At 42.6% G+C, this 21,538-nt stretch overlaps 2 protein-coding genes across 7 annotated transcripts in view; one reads left to right on the top strand and one right to left on the bottom strand.

Annotated features, from left to right (window-relative positions):
* The window catches only part of ralgapa1 (Ral GTPase activating protein catalytic subunit alpha 1), an 82,278-nt gene extending 61,596 nt beyond the window's left edge, over window positions 1-20,682 (bottom strand). For 2 of the 6 annotated variants that reach the window (XM_083924244.1, XM_083924246.1), the window contains exons 1-19: window positions 20,295-20,682; window positions 14,019-14,129; window positions 13,846-13,895; window positions 12,921-12,978; window positions 12,443-12,486; window positions 11,711-11,888; window positions 11,360-11,475; window positions 10,816-10,954; window positions 10,494-10,702; window positions 9,796-10,119; window positions 9,392-9,565; window positions 8,518-8,589; window positions 8,212-8,360; window positions 7,992-8,115; window positions 7,450-7,596; window positions 7,131-7,221; window positions 6,198-6,362; window positions 5,023-5,172; window positions 771-2,627 (exon numbers count right to left, since the gene is read on the bottom strand). In XM_083924244.1, coding sequence (XP_083780370.1) covers window positions 771-2,627; window positions 5,023-5,172; window positions 6,198-6,362; window positions 7,131-7,221; window positions 7,450-7,596; window positions 7,992-8,115; window positions 8,212-8,360; window positions 8,518-8,589; window positions 9,392-9,565; window positions 9,796-10,119; window positions 10,494-10,702; window positions 10,816-10,954; window positions 11,360-11,475; window positions 11,711-11,888; window positions 12,443-12,486; window positions 12,921-12,978; window positions 13,846-13,895; window positions 14,019-14,129; window positions 20,295-20,400 — 4,264 coding nt within the window. In that variant the 5' untranslated portion in view covers window positions 20,401-20,682. The remainder of the gene's footprint in view (window positions 1-770; window positions 2,628-5,022; window positions 5,173-6,197; window positions 6,363-7,130; window positions 7,222-7,449; window positions 7,597-7,991; window positions 8,116-8,211; window positions 8,361-8,517; window positions 8,590-9,391; window positions 9,566-9,795; window positions 10,120-10,493; window positions 10,703-10,815; window positions 10,955-11,359; window positions 11,476-11,710; window positions 11,889-12,442; window positions 12,487-12,920; window positions 12,979-13,845; window positions 13,896-14,018; window positions 14,130-20,294) is intronic. The other 4 variants (XM_083924248.1, XM_083924245.1, XM_083924247.1 and 1 more) reach the window with 4 other exon arrangements.
* Window positions 20,683-21,052: 370 nt separating this feature from the next.
* LOC310954241 (breast cancer metastasis-suppressor 1-like protein-A) overlaps window positions 21,053-21,538 on the top strand; it is a 5,150-nt gene continuing 4,664 nt past the window's right edge. Inside the window, exon 1 of the mRNA XM_083923621.1 lies at window positions 21,053-21,154. The gene's annotated coding sequence lies outside the window, so the exon portion shown is untranslated. The remainder of the gene's footprint in view (window positions 21,155-21,538) is intronic.

The raw sequence follows: 21,538 nt of genomic DNA, 5'->3' as shown, positions 1-21,538 counted from the left end.
CACTATTATCAAGACGTCTATTATCAGATAAGGTCTCATGCTGCATTCTAGTGGTCTGATAATGAACTACAGCAATTTATAACAGTTCTCAAATGTGTAGTTCAAATGATTAATTTAGCGCTATAAACTTAACTTTCATATCTATACATGTACATCTAAATATAACAAAGTTCTAATTTAAAATGCCACAGAAACATCTGCAGACGTTCTGTGAGGTATAACTGTTTGTTAAGCCACGTTTTCTTTGTATCTGTGCTTTTATCTTTTCTACAGGCAGTTGTGTTTTTTCTGTGGACTGTTTCCTCCTGCGCAGCTGAAGAGGGGCCAGAGTCCGGGGATGAGGCGCGAGGAGGCCGCATGCAACATCGAGGAGAGGGGGGAGGAATAGGAGAAGAGGGGAAGGAGGAGAGGAGGTTAAAATCCCAAAACCTTTAGAAGGGAGAGTATAGGAGGAGGAGGAGGGGGCTTCCGAGGTATAGGAACAGGTAGAAAGGCATGAGGGGAGGGAGGGAGGGGGATCCTTGACAGGAGGCAGGCTGGAGGAGGGGCTATGTTTAAGAGGAAATACATCAACAGGGAGTTTGGATTTCAGTCCAGGAGCAAGATGATGAGTGTCAGCCAAAAAAAATACCATTCCATCATAACAAACCAGTTGTAAACAGCCAAAAAGGAAAAGAGAGTTGTTGGTGTTTGTGTGTTGATGAGTATTTCTTTCCAAAGTTGTTATCTGTTGTGTCCTTTGTGAACGCTTCGTTCGTTGCGATCCTCACCTGGCGTTGACGTCTTCCGCCCAAAGTAGCCCAGGACATGGGAGTAGAGGTCTCTGAGCGACGCGTCACCCATGGCCGCCCGGCCCTGCCTTTGTGGCGAAGAGCCTTGGGATGACCCCTGACCTCGGGGCCGTGGCTTTGAAGACAGAGCGTGAACAACAGTCTTATAGACGCCGCCAAGAAGAGCCCCCTGGTGGTGTCGTGAGGCGGTGCTGCCAGGCTCCTGCGACCGTGAGCGGGAGGCTCGAGATCGCAAGGCGGAACGTCCCAAGCGGCCACGCACACCTGACGACACGCCAGAGGAACCCGAGCTGCTTGACAACACCTCTGAATGGGCCTCAGAGCCCATGTTGGAGCCCGCACAAGATCCGGGATGTTGCTTGTCCTTGTCCCCTCCAGTCCCGGCCCTGTTTTCCAGGGGTGTGTTCTCTGCCCCGCTGTTATCCGTAACCGTCCCAGAGGCCAATTTCTCATGTGCCCCTGCTCTATGGCTAATCCCAGTCACGGAGCTAAACTTACCTGCGCCTCCTGCTCCCAGCTTCGCCCCTGACCCTGCTACAGCTCCAGTCCCAGGCCTCTCCCCAGCTGAGTGGCTGTGTGTGTGGAAGTGACTGAGGCGACGCAGTCTTGCTTTCCAGTGGGCCTCTTTACTCTCAAGGGGGTTGTGGAACTGTACTGACTCCGTTGAGGGCCTGAAGCTGACATGAACACCCCCAGAATGGTGCCTCTTGGCGATACTACGGGACATCTTGGCTTTTGTTGGGTCTGAAGTTTGGGGAGCTTGATATGATTCAGTGGTAGATTCGAGTGTTTGAGTGTCTTGTATAATGGCCCTCTCGTTCACTACTGCTTCTTTATCACCCAGTTTCTCTTCTGCCACTTCCCTTCGTCCATCACATTTCCCTTCCCATCCTTCTGCCCATCCTGCATTTCCTCCTCCCTTTTTCTCCCCAGTTGGTCTTTCTAGGCTGGCACTCCCCCTAGCATTGGGCGACGGCCACTGACACTGCAACTCCAGGCACTCATAGATGCTTCGCTGCTCTGCTTCATTCTCCTCTGCTGAATCCACACTGCTATGTCTCACTGATTTACTTACCTGTCTTTCCTCTTTACAAGGCTGCCTGTCCTCTCTCACCACCTGTCTTGCCTCCCCTACCTGTCCCGTGTATTGCATTTCTGTTCTAGCAACCCCTGTTTGCACAGGTAAAGTTGCAACACTGTTTTCTGTTACATAAGCAGGACTATCTCTCTCTCCTGTCTCCTCCTTTCTCTCACCTCCTTTACTAGTGAGGTAGTCCCTAATAGAGGAGAATAAATCCTCCTCCTCTACCGCAGCCCCCATGTCACCCTCCTCTACATCAATATCCTTATCAGATGAGAAGGTGAAGGCAGAATCCCAGTCGCTTACCCAATCCGAACTAGAACCTCGGCTTCGAGAGCCAATCTGGTTCCAGAACTGGTCATACACACTACCATCATCTTGTCCCTCTGAGGACGATGAAACAACACCATTGGAGAAGGTTAAAGGGGTGGGAGAGGGGGAGGTGGGGGGGTGTGGGAGTGGATGAGCTGCGTGGTTGTTGGTTGGTAAGAAAGAAGTTGTGGAGTGGTGGTGGTTGTGGGGGTTTGTGGGATTCCTCTGTGGGTCTTCACCTTTGACCCGTTCAGCGATGAAAGGCTCCATGATGTCAGATGCACTGCTGCTCCTTGCGAGGGAGGAAGGGGCGGGTGCATCCAGGTCACAAGCCCCTCCCTGGAAGACCTCAGAACAGGAAGTGGGAGGGGCCTCGTCGCTCTGGGAAGAGTGGCGCAGCCGAGAGGCGCGGGATGTCAGTGTGATCGGTGGGTCCTCAAGGTCTGGTAATTGGGGGAAGACGAAGGAAGGGGAGTGAGGTTAGTGGAGGAGTAAATGGGAGTGGATACATGTAAAGGCTCATATACAGACTTACAAACACATATATAAACAAAGATGCACAAAGACACCTAAAAATAAGATATTTTACCAATATTCTGTTAATTTTTTTGAGAATCAAAAGCAAAGTAGCTAGATGGTTTGCAAGAGATTTCACAAATTTTCCAGATTTCAGAAATAAAAAACAAACAAACAAAAATGCCTGTAATAAGATAAAATATCTGTCACAAGCAAACTTTCTCTTACGCAGGTTTAGTGCGTGTACAGGTGGAGTAAAGATTTCCCTGTTCAGAGCACATTGTACACCACTCTATACTGCACACTAGTAGTCAAACTAACAAGAGCAAGCTTTCAGAGACTTCAAGCAGCAAATTCTGATGCTTTGAGCATATTACTCAAGGGACATAAATGGAGAGGTGCAAGTAAAATGTTTGTTGCCGCAGAAGTCAATACTTTTCAAACTGTGCTACGAACTCTCATGTGTAAGTGTCATTTTCCAGCTTAATGACTGAAAATTAAATCATCATCTTGGCCTTGTCAAACAGAAACCCTACCAATCCCAGCGTTTGAGACACTGATTCTTGTCTTTTGTAGGAAACTGCTTTATAGTCTTTTTAAATTCTGGTAATTGTGCTTTTTAAATGTAATTTAATATGTTTTGTCTTTTATCCGGACCCTGTGTCTGTAATGTCTTGATTTACTGATATAAACTGGATTCAGAGCATTCATCGAGTCCAAGACAGTTTGTTACAACTTCATCGGCCTGAAGCAGCAAACACCTTCTGCCAATAAGACCACCTGTTATGTTAGTTTTAACAGTATTCACAACTTCATCATCCAGGAGTGACTTGTGGTTACATAAGAAGTGATACTTAACCTTTAAAAAGACCGATTAGGATAATAAGGCAAAGTCATATCACAAAGGGCATGCACTCACTCATGCTGATAGAAGTTAGCATCAAATCTATGGCACTTATATTTTCATTTGTTAAGTCAACTTGGCAGTTCTCCCTTTTAACAGATGTCAAATTGTAAACAAATGGCAACTTTTATAAAGAGACACCCTCAAAACTCAAACCAAAAGTAAACACACGAGTAAACAAGTAAAACAACAATAAGGTAAATCACTCTTGCGGAGCCTTCATAACGTAATATCATCATCACTGTCTTCAGAACAGGATTGGGTGGAGGAGTCAAATTATATGAAATGCCATCCCAAGGATGAGATGAAACATCACACGGAACTGACAGGGAGGTCAACGAGAAGGCCAGAGAAACAGAGGGGAAATAAATGCTTGTAATAGGTAATACATACTGCAGGCAGAGGGAGTTAAAGAAAGGAGAGACATGCACGTGTGCAGGCAGGCAGGTTAACAAGCAGAGAAACTAGCAAGCAGACAGGAAAACAGGAAGGTCAAGTTTTTAATGCAGACATGTAAACAGAAACTTAGGCTACGTTCACACTGCAGTTACAAGTGACCTGAATCTGATTTGCTTTTGACAGTTTGAACAGCAGGAGTCACATTGAATCTGACATTTTCAAATTAGAATTAGGCCACTTTTAAATGTGCTACTGAATCGGATATGGATCAGATTTTTTTGAATGCGACTGCAATCTGAACAGCCATTAATCCCGCTGCTCGGGATAAAAAGGGGTGCCACAGGCGAGAGTAAAGAACAGAATCAAAACAAACATGGAGGACAGCAGTGAAGCAGGCGACCAGTGACGGGAGAAGGAAGTTTTTATTAAATTTGCCGGCTGCTGCCACACACTGTTTTTAGCATTAAGCCATAAAGTCCTACAATACCGGTTGCATTTTCCATATCTGCTACGTAAACACCGTTGTGGTGTGATGTCATCCGTGATCAACTGCGCATGCGGGTCATTTCAGGAGCGTGAGTTGTTCACACAGCAATACCTAATGACCAAATGTATTCTCTGATATCGGTTCATTCTCTCTCATGTGGCAAAATTTAAATGTTAAATACAATAACCATAATGATTTTGGGAGAAATATGTTAAAGACAGCATTGAGTCAACAGGCTAACTTGGGGGGGGGGGGGGGGGGGGGACTGTCTCGACTGAGACATTTGACACATGCACTTCGAAGTTCAAGCATTTGACAAAACCATACTGATCATCCCATTTACTGGTTAAAGAGGGAAGGGCTCTAAGATTCCTGGACCACATGTAAACTGTTGCTTCAGCAATGAAAAACAGACCATCCAAAAAAAAGATAGAGACGAGAAGACAGGCATAAAGTTTCAGTTCTTGACAGACCTAGAGACATGCAAAGTTTCCAGGCAGACAGACAGGCAGGTAGTACAAAGAGTGTGTACCTGCCAGCTGGTCGGCAAGGGGGGGTAGTAAAGGGTGGTGGTGGTGGTGGAGGAGAACAGGAATAGGTGGAGCCAGAGCAGGTGCACTCTTAGCACTGCGGATAAAGGCTGAGGACAGCAGAGAGTCTCCCGTAGAGCAGCTTCGCAGGGCTGAGGAGGTGGGAAGAACGGATAGAAGGGAAACAGAATAAGGGGTGAAGAGTGTGAGACAGGACAGGACAGGAAGGAAAAGAAGGCAGTGAAAGAAAGGAGCAAGAGAGGGAATGAGAGAAATGTTGATGTGGCGAGTGGAAGGAAGGAGGATGTATGGACGAGGAGGGAAAAGTGGGCCGACGTAGAGGAGAGGAGACAGGGAAGGTAAAGGAGGAGTGAGACAGGGTTAGCTCTGGTGGAAAGACAGTGAGATAGTGGGAGGCTGGCGGCGGCTTGGCACCCTACAGCTCAAATCTACTATTAAAACCACCATATTTGTTAATGCCGTCAGATCCACTGTGCGGTTACAACAAAATGATGTCTGCAAGTTTGACCCGGTCTATGACTTTTTAAATATGTAGGCAGACCTGCAAGAATGTTGGTTAGCATGTGTGGACTCTTCTCACAGGAAATGCACAGTTACAGGCCCAGAGAAGATGCTAATATCAGCAATGGGCTTTTTAAGGGGTATTATATAAAGTGTCTGGGCAATTTTAGATTTTCTAAGTCATACAGATACACTACAATTAGGTTTCACATGGTAGTCGGTGTTGCGCGGTGTTAGATCAGTTGTCATCTTGCTCTAAGCTCTTAGTGGTATTTCACTGTGGTGTGTTATGAATATTTCTTTCACACCGCAGACGAAGGCTTCGCATAAACAAAACGCTACTGAAAAGGAGGAGTGACAGTAAGCATACACCGCAACTTCCTGCCAGCAGACAGACAGGTCAAATAAAAGTGACTTAGAGAAAAGAAGAGTCATCTTAAGTAAGCTGAGGAAAGACAGGACATTCGTTTTCCCAATACTGTTCCTCTTCAACGCTCACATACACACACACGCAAAATACACAGAAAAGGACCTGGGAGTTTGTGCTATCAACCTGAACAATAGCAACGTTTTCTGGCCTTTAAATTTGGAACTCTCACACACACACAGGAGGAGGGGGACAGTCGTATAAGAAGAGGAATGCTGGGGTACTGACCTACAGTCTTCTGGCGGACAATACTCCTGGCCTTTTCGATGCCTGGAGAGCCAGCGGTGGTGGCGCTGCGCTGCCTCATGGCTGCTGCCTGGCCTGGTTGGTCTCTGCTCCAGCCTTTGGAGAAGGAACGATCCACAATCTGCCGCTGGCCCTCCGAACCTATACCTGGGGTATATGGATGGAACGGGACAGGATTTATCAATGCACACATAATGGCAATTATTATCTGTAACTATGCACTGATATTATGTGTAAAGAAAAGGTCTAGGTTTTTATTACATTTTTAAATATCCCAGTTCTTCTTAGGTTCCTTTCATTTTGGCTGCATTTCAAATTTCTGGATTTTTTTCATATTGCATACATTTTTATATTATATATTTACTGTATATTGTTTTCCTTGTGGTCAACAGCTGAAAGCCAAAGGAAACAAACATAGGATGGAGTGTCCTCACTGCAGCTTTGAGTTATGCAGCTGAGGCTTATGTTGTGTAAAATTAGATCATTGTAAATTAACTTCAATAGTTGCAGTTGGCTCCAAATTACACAATGTCAAAAATAGGGCTTGTAGCTTAACGATTATTTTCAGTATTGATTAATCTGACAATTACTTTAGTAATTGATCGTTTGGTCCATAAAATGTCTCAAACTAGTGAAAAGCTCCCATCACAATTTCTCAAAGTCCAAAGTGATGTCTTTAAATGTCGTGTTTTGAGTCCAAAACCCAAAGATAACAATGAGAAAGGCAGGAAAAACAGCATTTTCTACTATTTTTGCATGAAAAACTTGATTATTAAAATAGTTGTTGATTATTTTTCTGTTGATCGACTGCTCCTCGCAGCTCTAGTCAACAGCTGTCTCTCTTTCCGATGCACTGGTAGGACATTCTGTGTGTTTTTATATGAGGGCTGGAAGGGTCTCTGGTGACTGACCAACCTTTTCCTTTATGTTTCTTCTGTTTTTGTTCACTGAGTTTGTCCAGAGGCAGCTCATTCAGATCAACACTGTACAGGTTCCTTGCCAACACCTGAGACACAAAGACATACACACTGCTGTAACACATATGCTTGTGACATTATAATGGTTAAGCTAGAAGAATCATACTGTAACAGTTCTGGCTTAAACCAGTGCGTAAGGCAACATGTTGTCCATCTTTATGTACAGTCTACGGTGTGGTTCAATAAAATTGACTAATTCATATCTATGCAGTGAGAATATAATGCTTGGAGAACATGACTAAAATAACTTCCAGTACCTTGGTGAGGGTCTCCATGGTGAGTGACCACTCAGTGACCAGTTCATCCCAGCAGGTAAGAGAGGAGAGGACGGAGAGGAAGTCGTCCCACAGTTCTCTGCTGATGTAGACGTTTAAGTTCCCCTTAATCCAGGCTACGATCAGCGTCTGTGCAGAAAACGGGGAGTGAAATGACACACAGCTACATTAGAAAACATTGTATTCCAGCTTTCTATTCATGGGAACTAAATACTAGTCAGCTGGGTCATAACTGGGCAATATTAAACTTCATTGAATAGTTCTGTGTTTTACATAGCCAATGGGTCTATAAGAGCATGGGGACTGTCTTCTATGGAAGGGACTCGGGATAAATCCAAAGGATGTGACGTTTCTCTAGGTGTTTTTACAATGGACGTTAATTTGGCTGCCCTTTTTGTGGCCTGAGACGCAAATTCAGACAGACCGAGGTATATTGCCAGCGTGATTTAGCACCCGTTATTCTGGATAATACTGGTACCCATGAAGAAAATACTGCCCAGTTTGATATCGGGCTACTAATGTACCTGAAAGATAGGTCCAGCCAGTCTGCCTGACAGTGTGTTGTTCTTCTTGCCCTGAGGCATGATGGATGGAGGTCTTTTCATCACTGACTCCGTCAACCTTAGCAGAACCAGTAAGGCCTGCTCCCTACAAATAAATATTGTAAATAAAAACAGATGTGAAGAAACCTTTAACATTCAGATTCTAACATGTGTCTGGTGTCTATGCAGCTTCTTTGTTTACCATGTTTTTTGGTCCATGGTCTCATGCATGACAAGGCTGCGGTAGATGTTCAGGACACGCTTGCACATGTCGACATGCTCTTCCAAAAGGATCTTGATGTCGTTGGCTGGCTCCAATAGGAAAACGTTGGAGGAGTGGGTGATAAATACCTGAAAAGGAAACAAGCAGTTGGGATGTAAAATGGCTCCACAAACTATTTATTCTGGATGATACTACAAGGTGAAATGAGAACATTAACAGGACACAGCAACAATGAGACTTCTGTTTGTTTGTGTGAAATGGACAGACAGCATGTGAGAACCCTACCTGTAGTGTCGTCTGAACTCCGGCATGAACGCTGTACTCCAGCAATTCACTGTCAACCACTTTGTTCATTCCCTGATGAGGAGAGAAAAAAAACACACACAATGATAGTTAAGTTAAATTACCTAAACATATACAGGCAAATGCACCCATTCACTTCTCTTAAAACTAGGCTGAAACAAATGTAGTCATTTCTGTTTCTAAGAAATGTGATAACAGGAAATTGTTACAGCACAGTACAGACCAGAATATACTTTCTTTTTCTAAGCCCAGGATTCATACGATGAAGCCCCATGTTGAAGTCTCTTCCCTACGCAGTTAATTAAATCATTCTTTCTCTCCTTTGACATCAAACAGCAACCTCCGGGTCTCAAAAGTAAAGCCAGTGAAGAAGTTTTTAATCCTGCATACCATACCTACTCCACTGGTTGCAAAAAGAAGTCTGATTGTATAGAAGTCTATGAGAAAATGCTCCACCTTCTCACTTGATTTAGTACCTCAGCAAACGTTTCCTAATGAGTTTATGGGCTAAGTTGCTAGTTTTATGTCTTCTTTAAAACTTCATGATTTTCATTTTGTAAATTATGGTTCCATTTAGAGTCAAATACTGATTTTGGATGGCTAAAAATGTCTTGTTTAGTCTTCAGTTCTAAAAGACCTTTGCCTTGATATTTCTAGCGAACATGGTGATCTACTACAAACCAATGGGTGATATCATGGTTCTTATGTAGTCTATGTTTGAGACTGTCAAAATCCCTCTGTGAGCAGGCTGATCAGACATATTAAATAAATACATAAGGATTTGTTGTGGTCTGTCTGGCCAACCTTAATTTTAAAGATTTCAGGATTACATTACTGACTTCAGGTATTTACTCACCTCATCTTCCTTGTCTCCGAGCTGAGAGCCTGAATCCAGGCTGCTGGTTGTGGGATAGGGGCCCTCCTCTGGCTCCTTCATAAACACTGGCCTGTCCTCCATGGAGAACCACTCCTGATAAACACGGACCACTTTACGCATCGCTGCAGCTTCACACATGGGAAGGAGAAATGCCTAGAGATTGATAAAGAAAGATAGAAAGGACAGATCAAGTGACTTGTACATGGACGTATTGTATTTAGAACAGAAAAACAGTTGGACTAATGATACTGCACACACAATCTAATATAGTACCATAAGTACCACTTCAGTCAAAACTTTACTGTAAGGTTGTGTCTGCAGTTAAAGTGGTGGTGTCAGTTACAGAATGTCCCTACTCCCTGTAAAACGCATTTCTCCTTTACCTGTCTGAAGATCTCAGTGATGAAGTTGACGTTGGTTCTGGAGCTGGTCAGTACTCGCCTCACCACCTCCATGTCTGTTAGTTGCTCTTCATCAATGGAGCAGAGTGAGGAGGAGCTGGGCTCCCTTTCTGTCAGCGTGGATGTGTTGGAGTGGCTTTGTTCAGGCTCACATCCAGCCCCTGGACCCCCAGATAGCCCCATGCTGCCTCCGCCTGATCCGGATGAGCAGCCGCTACCTTCAAGGTGGCTGTCAGACCTAATCCCACCTCCACCGCTATCGTCTGAGCTTCCTGCAGACCGAGCCGCCAGTCCGGCTGCTGCACGCTGGAGGTAATAGATTGAGTCATACAATGAGGTAAAAAAAACAAAACAGATATCAGAAAATCCGAAAACACTACTAGAGCACTTACTAGAGCTCCAACAACTGTAAATATTTGAAATATGAATTAATCTTGGGTCATTGTATGAGAAACAAATCCCCAAATTCTGTTGTTGGGTCTCCAAATCTGTTATTTCCCTTTTTAACTTTGTTGCCTACAATTTAAAGGTTGTTTTTTTTTAAAAAGGGGTTTTGGATTGTCATTTGGTAGTTACAGCTCTACATGTTACCACTTTGGTTATGTCAATATAATTATGTGCAGGGATTTTTCCAGTAAGAATTGGCACTCTATCCATTAGCAAAATATGTTTGTGTTAACCTGTATGTTCTTGGGGACGTTCTCTCCCTCTGTTCCTGGGATGTGTGTGTGTGTGTTGGGCCGTGGCTCGAGCCAGAAGGAAACCAGCCAGCGGATGAAGATGACCCGGGCCTGAAGGAAGCTCTCCTTAGTGCAGTATACCGTTTCACAGCCGTCCTGCTCCCTGCGGACCACGCTGTAGTAGGGCTTAGGACGCATCGGAGGTACATCTGCAGGGAAAGAGGAAACTCTATTGATGTGCTCTAGTATTACAATAATACAATATCAATGTTCAGCTTGATTTACAGTATCCATTGGCTATTCAAGATCTAACGTAACTGACCCAGTATTGGGTTGTAGAGGCTGGTTTCCATGGCGAAGTTTGGAAAGATGTGAGGAAGGTAAAACTTCCTGAAGTGACCAAAGAGGAAGCTGAAGCCCCGTTCATGGTTCTCTTTACAACGCCACTCAAGAGATTTGGCCTGGTGGGACACACACACACACACAAGCACACACAAAGGCACACACACACAGACACACGCACACAGACAAACAACCTTGTGTTAAAAAGAGAGCATTATGCACACAAAATAGGGTCAAGCGGAGAAGAGCACCATTGTTTTAGGAGAGAATGTTATCAGTGTGTGTCTGACTGCATACATGTGTGAGTGATAGCAGCAAGAGGAGGAAATACTAAAACACAGTCTGTGTCAACAAGGAAGTTTGTATTTGAAGGAGTTAGTGATACCAGTAAGGGATTCGACCATCCAATATCTCTACATGACAAATGTAAGTAATGGTAAATGTAAGTAATACCTGCTTTAATGAAGCATCACATCACAGCAAAAGTGACATTATAAAATGTTAGTAAGGAATGATGATAATACCTGGTTTACCATGTATTTGAGTAGTGCTTCTAAAAAGTAAGCAGTGAGGTCTTCCTGGTTCTTGTCCCCTGACTGGGGAGGAACCAATGGAGTGATCTCTTCTGGGGTAACCTGAGCTGTAGGGGGGAAAGCAGGATCATTTAATGTTTAAATAACAATACTGCAAAATGTTGTCATTTTTCTAATCTCTGCATTCATGTATGGGGTTCAAAATCCAAAATCCTTATCCAACATATTATATCTTGTCAGGTGCAGTGAATGGCTTGTTTATTTATGCTGAATGCTGAATGTTGAGCCCATTCATCAGTCTATCCCCACTGTGTGCGTGCGAGTGTGTTTCTTTATACTAACTCTCTGTTAAACTCAGCTGTGGGTTGATCAAAGTGTCCAGGGTGCGCGGGGTCCCGTGGCAGAGTGGAGCTGGGAAGCCGGGAATCAAACAGGCAAACATGCACAGCTGCTCACGCTCTGCATGACTCTGTAACGCCTGCATCCACAGCAGGAACAAACGCACACCTTCACGACGGATCTACAACGTGAAAGAGAGATGGAGAAGAGGTACAAAGAGAATCCAAAAACGTACATGTTATTTATGTATGATCTAAAGATGTTGTCTGTGGATTGAGTAGTTTCAGAGCAGAGTCGGCAGCACAATCAAACACAAGTTACTATTACTAAACAAAGCATGCTTCAACTGTTCTGTAGTTCAACCAATGGAAGCTACACATACACATCTAGCATGAAAAAGGGCCAATGTTGTGCGACCAGGGGAAAAAAAACCTGGTTTCCTCTTGCAGCTCCAGGCTCCACACTGGTGCAAGGCTGTTTCTTTGTTTTTAAGTTTACAGGGATACAATCTGTTTTTAGCTTTCAGTCTATCACACATCTCGCTCTCCATCGTCACAGCTTGTGGGAGCTTCCTGCTGCATTCGCTTTCACTTAAACACCAGAGTTTCGCTGGTAAATATAGGACCGTTAAATGAAGAAGAGGCCGTACATTTCCTCTTAGGTGGCGGGGAGGATTAGGATCTAGGGGCTATGACGCACAGGTTACACAGAGTCAACAATGGAACAGAGTGGTACCTTCAGAGAGTTCCCGGTGTGCAACAGCTTTTTGAGAATCAGCCCTGAGAGAGAAACACATGTCAGCCTAAGCGTTTCATTATAGTACACACAGTGAATAAAACATACAGCTTCAATAACATTAAAAGCTGATTCTAGATACTTTAGTATTGGTAAAATAATAATTTGTTGCCAAACTGCAGTAAGGACAAAAAATACAGGCCTGACTGATCCTTTGGGGTGTCGGTGAAACTTTTAAACAGTTTAATAACAGCAGCACTAATGTGACGCACATGCAGGATGGGAGGACACAAACAGCTGCACTGCACCATGCCGTGTATTACACACAATAATCTATTACGTTAGTGGCCACACTGGACAAAACTAGTTCAACTTGATTCGACACAGAGTTTATTTGGCCCATCTGGTCTGCTGCACACATGTATACAACTGTGACGTGTTTCTAGACTAAGGTTAAGCGGGGTTTTGTGTGAGTTACCGATGCTGTGGAACTGCCATCGGCTCTGGATTCGCTCTGGCAGGAGCTGGAGGATTTTCTGGAGAGGAAAGATTCAGTTTATGAGAACCATTTTTGCCATAATTCAATTCAATTCAATTTTATTTTTTTCAAATCATAACAAAAGTTATCTCAGGACACTTTACAGACTATGTATAGACACTCTATGACTTATTTATGATTTACATAGACCCAACAATTCCCCCGTAGAGTGCTGTCCATCCTTATTGTAACTCATATCTCTCAGGGAAAACCTACATTAAGCACATTTTTATCAAAGACTTGTTATGTTATTTGTTAGGTTTTATATATTTTCTACTGCTCATTTATCTTGATAACAATTCATGATTAAGATTTCCTTGGTTGGTCAGTTGGTTGGTTCACAGATTCAGATACTTTAATGCTGGAAAAATAAATATAATGTAATTAAGTCAGTGTAACATTCAAGTAATCGATAATTCTATAAACTCAGTTTGCTGTCCATCCTTATTCTGATTCGTATCTCTCAGGGAAAATCTACATTGAGCACATTCTTTTGTCAAAGTCCTCACTAGACTTGTGCTTCGCTCAGCCTTGTTCTGAATTTGAAGTGCTTGGGGCCGAATGGAGGTCAGTAACACACACATACTGACTCTGCTATCTTATCCTGGCGACTCTGAGCAGCACCACCCCCCGGTTCAGTGTTGCTAAATGCCAGTGGTCTTAGTTTGAGGGCAATGTCAGCTGGTGCTATGGTACTGACCACCAATGGAAAGTTAGAGCTCATGGAATCACAAACGCTTCAGTGTTTAGTTTAGGTAATGTTGAGACACCAATCTGAAGTCAGGTTGCGTCAAGCTTTGAGTAAGAGTTTTCTGTTTTCTCTAGATTTCCATTTCCATTGGACATTTTCATTATATTTCATTACCTCAAAGATGAAGAGAATTGAGTCCAGCTCCTCCCTCTGAGACTTGTGACCTGAAATAAAAATGTGCATCGATATGGCCAAATACTAAAAATACATTGATTTATTTTTACCCTGTGAAAGCTGACCAATCAGAGTTCATCTGAATTGTTTGGATGACGGCGGGTAAAAGTTACCTTTTTGCTTGAGGCTGACCTCGATGGTGACGAAGTTCTCAAAGAAGACATAGTAGATATGGGAGTAGTTCAGGTCGAAGAACTGTTTCAGCTCTGAGGGCTCTGCATTTTCTGGAAAATGAGAGGGAAGCTGACAATTAACACACACACACAAACACACACACACACAGACACACACTTAGGGCGCACTCACACTGTCCTTCCGCACCGGGCCAAAACAGGTTTTTCGGGTCAAGCCTAGTGCGTTTGACCAGTGTGAGTGCAACCGCTCCGCGCATAACTGCGGCCAGCTGGCCGTCCACGGCCCGTCTGACAGAGGTGGGCTTTTGAGCACGAGCACAAGGCCTACGACGGTTCTGACGTCATTTTATGCGCGCCTCTTCGGACATAGATAATAGAAGGACGGACCATGCGCGGACATCTAACAACAACAACAATGGCGGCGAAAGGTCCACGTTGGTGTGATGCGGAGGTGGAGTGTTTACTGCAGATTTGTTTGATGAAAATATTCAAAAACAGTCGACAAGACGCACAAAAACTCCGAGGTCTATGGAAAGATTTGTAAACAAAGCCACGCGTGGCGATGACGTCAATCAATGCGTGTGACGTGTAACAGTGGACAGGTAGTGTGCGTACAAACGGGCCTGGGAGAGTGTGGGGGGGGGGACAAGTACCCTAAAGCCTAGGGCGCTGTGCGGAACGACAGTGTGAGTGCGAGGAGAAGAACCCAAAGTAGGGCTGGGCACAAAGTAGGGCTGGGCAATATGGGCTACAACTTCTATTCTGATATAGGTCATTTCATATCTCCATAACAATATTTATCACGTTTTCTGGTAATTAAATAAATGATAATAAATAACTTGTTGAAAGCTTTTTTTGTATTTTTCTCTTTAGTGCAAAATAAACATAATATGCGAGGATCAGAACATAAAACAACATAAACATTGCTGCTACGCACTTCAGCCTCTGTTATATTTACATCGAGACAGAAAAGATGTAGAAAGAATGGAGGCCTTTTTTAATACTTCTGACCGTATATATATATCGTCTTATCACCCAGCCCTAACACAAGGGTTAACTGTCCACAAACTGTCCTCGAGACTTACAGTAATGTAAACTGAAACATTGTTCAACACACCGTCTGGTTCCATGACCTTCCTCATTTTCATTCCTAACATCGTACGTTCATAAATCTCTTTAGCAGCCCCCCTTATCGTACAAAACATTAAATGTGCTTCTCAGCTTGGACCCCCCACATGTCTCTCTACTGTATGCAGCAGTGTTTCTTCTAGGATTTTTTTCAGCATCAGGGGAAAGAGTTAAAAAGAAAGAAAAGAATGTGTTCTTATCCGGGACCACCCAAACTCCCCTTTCTGTTTCCGCTGTTACACAGACTAGACGTGAAGTCGCAGCTACACCCCTCCACTGAACTCAAACGAATGGTCATCCGCTCTCTCTCCACTTTGAGGATGAGCAACTGGAACAGTGACAGGACATAAGGTTGCACTCACACTGTCCTTCCGTACCGTGCCCCAGGACGATTCATGGCTAAAGTCTAGTTCGTTTGACCAGTGTGAGTGCCCAGCCTATCAGCCCACTATGACCCCCCGGCTCTGGGTCCGTCTTCGGAGCTGCTGCCCAATCTTCTTTAGTCTCCTCACGGCAGAGGGACCAAGGGATGTGCTAGCTGGCCAATTCTTGTCTTATTTGTGCTGTGATAAACAGTGAATTCATCAAATTCAGTGCCCCCTATCGCTACTAAAGCTACTGTAGCTGTCATATTTTGCAGGTTCGTCGTGAGTGGTTTCTACGGGAATGCATCCATAGAGGCTTTGTCACTCTACTTAAGGAGAAAATGCATTAATCACACTGTTGTTTATTTAGTTGTTTATCATGACTTTGCAAGTGACTGATGTCCTGTCACTGTTCTCATCCTCAAAGTGGAGAGAGAGCGGATGACCACTCGTTTGAGTTCAGTGGTGTAGTTGCGACTTCATGACTTTTCATAAAATTCTGAAGCTGCGGCCCTTCTGTGTGGAGTTTGCATGTTTGCATGTTCTCCCTGTGTCTCCGGTTTCCTCCCACAGTCCAAAGACGTGCTCGTGTTTGGTTAATTGATGACTCTAAAAATGCCCGTAGGTGTGAATGGTTGTCTGTCTCTGTTCGTCTCTATGTGCCCTGCGATAGACTGGCGTCCTGTCCAGGGTGGACCCCCCCTCATGCCCGATCAGCTGGGATCGGCTCCAGCCCCCCGCGACCCCGACGGGGACAAGCGGTTGAAGATGAATGAATGAATGAATGAAGCGCCGAAGGGTCGTGTGTGACATTCATTTAAAGGTGTGTGAATGTGTGTGTATGATTAGAGCCTAATGAGCAGCCTCTACCATTAGAGAATGAATGTGTGTGAAAGGATGAATGTGGCAAGTAGTGTAAAAGTGCCTTGGGTGATCAGAAGAAACAAGAAAAGCGCTATGCAAGTACAAGTCCATTATGATTTACCAAATAAAATATAGCAATAAAAACATCAGAGGAAAGGGAGACAACAATGAAACCAGTTATAAGCTCGGCTCCATCCATCTTTAGTCTCAATGTTTTACAGTTAGTCTTACCACATCCAAGAGTGTCGTCTGACTTATTTTCACAGGAAATATATTTGAGCAATGTAACCTCACCGCAGCATAGGTTCTCTAAATACACTTCACACTAAATACACTCGTGTCATGTCAAGTCACAGTTAAACAGACTCCCAGCCCAGTCTGGGTACCAGCTACGGTTCGAGATATACTGCTCTACAGGAGAAGAGGAGTTTACCTTTATGTGCTCTGGACTGAATCTCTGCCTCAACTCCTCTGACAGCTGTCATTAGGAAGGAGACACACCGACTCAGAGATAAAACATGTGTATGCTCATACTGAGAACACAACCACCACTGTAGTTCAGGGTCGAAAAGTGGGAAAATAATAAATACGCAAGCATGCAGGAAATGCTCAACGCACACAAACACACCAAAGAAGAGCCCCTGGCGATAGTCTCTGGGTTTGTTTATACAAAATCTGAGAGCTGAACTCTGCCGTACACACTCACACTGAGGCTCTGTGCTTTATGCCATAGTGGTTGCCCTTTTAAGGTCACAGTGGCCCAGCTGAGTGGTTTTCTATCTTTTCCTCAGGGTACTGATAATTTTAACGCAACATTTCTCACTACCTGATTGCACACGCCATGTCGTAATGGGACGTACAGAAGCTTTTTTCCTACAAAACCCATTGCAAATTATTGGTCACATCGCACTCAATACTGGGTAGTAGCACTGAATGCTACTCCGGTTTAGTTCATCTAGATCTCAGATGTTTGAGTCCACAATGACTAGAGCTACATCTACCTGCCATTCACAGTCAACTATGTGAACAGGCAATATATAGTAAAATGAGCAGCTATAATCTGAGGTTTACATAATGGCCTGGTTTCTGATTTTACCCAGAATACAACTATACTCTGAATAAGAAAATGCCCACCAGACTAAAATAGTATTTTCTGATTACCTTACTTATTGCAGAATCATGATACCATCATTATTGCCGCCAACATATTGTGATTGGATGGTATCGTGAGTTACTCTGTGAGTCCCACTCCTATACTCGAATATGTGCTTTTGTAAACTTTTAAGTGAAACAATTTCAAAGAATTGTCACTGAAGTAACAGAAAGACTGAGTTTGATTTCTAATAATGGAAGAATGGAGTGCTGAACCTTATGATGTGATATAAAGGTGGCACCTTCTGTCATTATAGACTGAGCTCAATAACTTGTAAACACAATACTCTCTCATTTAAGCGATAGTCACTTTATATCATCACAGCATCACTTTATTTAGTTGTACTGTAACTTAGCGAAGTAAGAAATGCTGCTACACTTTTAACACTGTTATCACTTATCGCTCCTTATCACTTATTTAGTTTGTACTTATTTTATTTCAACATGCTGCTAAATTGCACGCTGCGTGTTGTTGTATATTATATATACCTACGTTTAACCACAATGTCTGTTGCACTCTGTCACATCTAGTTTATTGTTTGATTTATTTCATGTTAGCTTTATTTTTATTGGATTTATGTTTTTATGCTTATTGTTACTCTGATCCTTTCCTATCTCCTCTGGATAAATAAAGCTTCTTGAATCTTGAATAAAATATAAATGTAGTTAAGATTTAGTTATTATACTAAACATGACTGTTTGGCCTGCATAAACAACAGGGCCTAATAGGGCTTGGGATCAGTTACTTAATAACCTGGTTGCATTAAAAGGATTGCAAAGTGATGAAATAGCTTCTTGTTGAATCATTCTTTCAGGTCACGTTAGAACTATTCTATTACAACCCTTTAAAAAAGTATCTCTTAGTGCTCACTCTGTTTCATACAATGGTAAAGGTAACATTTTTCACGGGAGGGTCTTGGTTTGGCACCATGAACATCAAAACTGTGTGGTTTGCTTTTGTTCAGCTGTCTGAGCATACATTTTCAAACAATGTGACTGCAAGTGTGTTTGTGTGTGCATGTCTGTGATTGTTATCAAGGTCTTGTATTCCCAATAGAGTGCAAAGAGGGGCACACCCCTTTCTCTCTCGCACACACACACACACACACACTCCTGTAGCGCTTACAATAGAAACAGGATGTTGAGCCGTACTGTACATAGAGAGGAAATGGTAGAAGCTGTTTCCCTCTCAGGTCAGTGTTTGTGTTTTTGTGGGTGTGTACATGTGTTGGAGCTAGTGTGTGCTAGTAAAAGATGCACACATGCACGAATCACAAAAGCCACTCTCAAATCCATCACTTATTCATCACACCCATTACTCTACCATCCTACCTATTCTCCGACACATTCAAAACACTGCAATTAGTATTGTGTTAAAATGACACTCAGCATTTCTTACACACCTTTAACCAGCCGTTAGGCACACCCCGGGAAAAATCACAGCAGCCTGACTAACAGCGTGGCATCAAATGTTATGCAGACAGCTTCATATACACGTTTATAAAACATTAGCTCTGATTCTCCTCTATGCAGAGAAACTCAATATTCAAAAACCTGACTCTGTAATGGAGGTGCCATTTACACACAGTGTGAAACACGCCTCTAAACCCTCTTCTGCTTCCACAGATTATGTTGACAGCAGAAACAGCAAGCCTCCTAAACTTTTAAAACAGCTATCACTTTTAGCCTGAATACACAAGCCCCATCACTACCCATCATAGTAAATCTGAGGAAGAAAGGGAAAAAAAACAATAACGATGATATACAGTATTAAAAAAAAAAGCCTTGCAATGGACTACAGGTGAGGTGCTGCAATGGTCTTTAAGTTGTTTTGTTTATTTATTGAACAATTTAAATGTACAAAAATACAAGGTGTACAATAAACAGCACATTTGTGACATAATACAAAAAAACATCGGAAAATTAAATAATGTAATATAGTGTTTATCTGCGATACTGTACTCTTATTGTAGTTCATATTTTGTATTTTATATTGTATTTTGCACTTTTGTACCGATTACCTAATTTCCCCTCTGGGGTATATAAAGTTATCTATCTATCTATCTAAAAGAATAAGACTAACTAAAAATAAATAAATTAAAAATAGACAGTTCAAATTGGGACGTCAAGGAATAATTTTTTTGTTATTTACCAAGATCAGAGATTTAATCAAATAGGTCAGTTCTGGGAAGGAAATGTAGGTACATATTAAGCAAATTGTTGCTTGTGAATGAATAGTTTTGCGTAACAAAGTAATTTCATCAGGTGTTCAAGGCTATTATCTTCTGGGTTAAAGTAGTAGCAAATAACATCTTTAAGGGTAAGAGAGTAGACAGAGTTAGCAGCATAAAAAAATAGATTTAACATCACTCCATAACTTCTCAGATATATCACAATAAAAAATAAACAGATGTGACATTGCTTCTGTATTCATTTTGCAAAAAGTGCAGGAATCATCATCATCATCTATAGACTTGGACTAACTGGGTATACTGTATATTATGCAGTATTTTTAAATGTACTTCTTTAGCCTAGTTAGAAATGCAATGTTTGTAGGGTATACGCCGAGCTCTTCTCCAGTTTATGAATGGTCCTTAGGTGTGTTATAAAAAGGCTGCGTCTGTTTACACGCCATGTAACTTTGATGCGTGAGTTTCGTGTCAAGCACTGACTGTATACAAAAAGGTGTCAACACACTGGTACGCAGGCTAATCTATTAGCTGCTTACTAACTGTGTTTAACTTACCTATGACTATTCTGAGATGTTTCAGCCTCGTCAACACGTCCTTCTTTGGGTCCAACACTTTCTGTGTTGATTTTTTAACGTCCCCATGAGGCTTTTTGGAAAACATTCCCGGGGCAGGAGACACAAGAATGCGACGGTAGACAGCAAGGAGGAGCTAGCTAGCCACTTAAACAACCACAGCTAGCGTTAATCTTCAAACCATAAGGGGAAAAAAGCCGTTGGTCATTTAGCATCCGTCCGCAGCAGCGCGGAGTATATTAATGGGTGAATGTTGTTGGCGCATTTTGTTTAAACTATGATAAATGTGTAAAAACGTAGCGGGGTAAAGCATCCATCCCTCGCACCTCCCTTCCACAACAGTCCGCAGCCTGAAGGCGCAACTGGCTACTTAACGTTAGCTCCGCTGTTCACTTAGAAAACATCATGGCGGAGGAGGGAAAACAAAGTAATGGATACCAGAGAAATTCAACGTAGTTCGACGGTATTTAAACTTTGGTTATCGAGTTTGAATTGTTTTATATACGAATGTTACAAAGTAAACTGTAATACACCTCTGACCCAAACAGCGTTTTCAATTTTACTGTCGTTAAAGTTTTAAAAGCCGCTCGACAGTTCTGCTCGAACTCTCCGCCCCAAGTGCTCATGGGTAATGTAGTTCACGGCAGGTTGTTTTCTGTTACACTGGCGATACAGGAAACTACAACTCCCTACACAAATAAGAGCGCCCTACAGTGATTTGTTTTTAGCTTTTTTTTTAGCCGAGACACACGGGTGACTTGTAACCGTGGGTAGAAAATAAGTTCAAATTTATTTTTATTTTCCTTACGTATTCTCGAAAACGCTTTGCACACCCCCATCTTGTGAGTTATAGTTTAGTTTTAAGCTTCCTTGTTAGTGTATATTTTATCAAGTCGCGCTAATATTGCTTGCTATCTAACGGGCTTGCTAACATGCTAATGCTAACTTGATGTGTTGTCGTTTGTTATTGTTTATTTGTCTTGTATTGTTTCATGATTAAACAGACAAACAAATGTCCTAGACTAAAAACAAATTGCTTTACATTATAATAAAACTATCTTCATTCTTTTTTTCAGGGATACTCGTATTATTTATCATTATAATTATTATTTAATTAGCATTTCCCACATTTCAGGTATCATTTCGGTGTGATAAACTGATACTTGAAGCATGGGTTTTGATTTTGGTTTGTTGATACTGCAGTCATCCTACAACCTTTAGATGGT

This window comes from Echiichthys vipera (assembly GCF_963691815.1).
Source record: "Echiichthys vipera genome assembly, chromosome: 12".
In the NCBI taxonomy this organism is placed as follows: Eukaryota; Metazoa; Chordata; class Actinopteri; order Perciformes; family Trachinidae; genus Echiichthys; species Echiichthys vipera.
The sequence above is the reverse complement of the archived record's forward strand: the minus strand, read 5'-3'. Positions and strand labels throughout refer to the sequence as shown.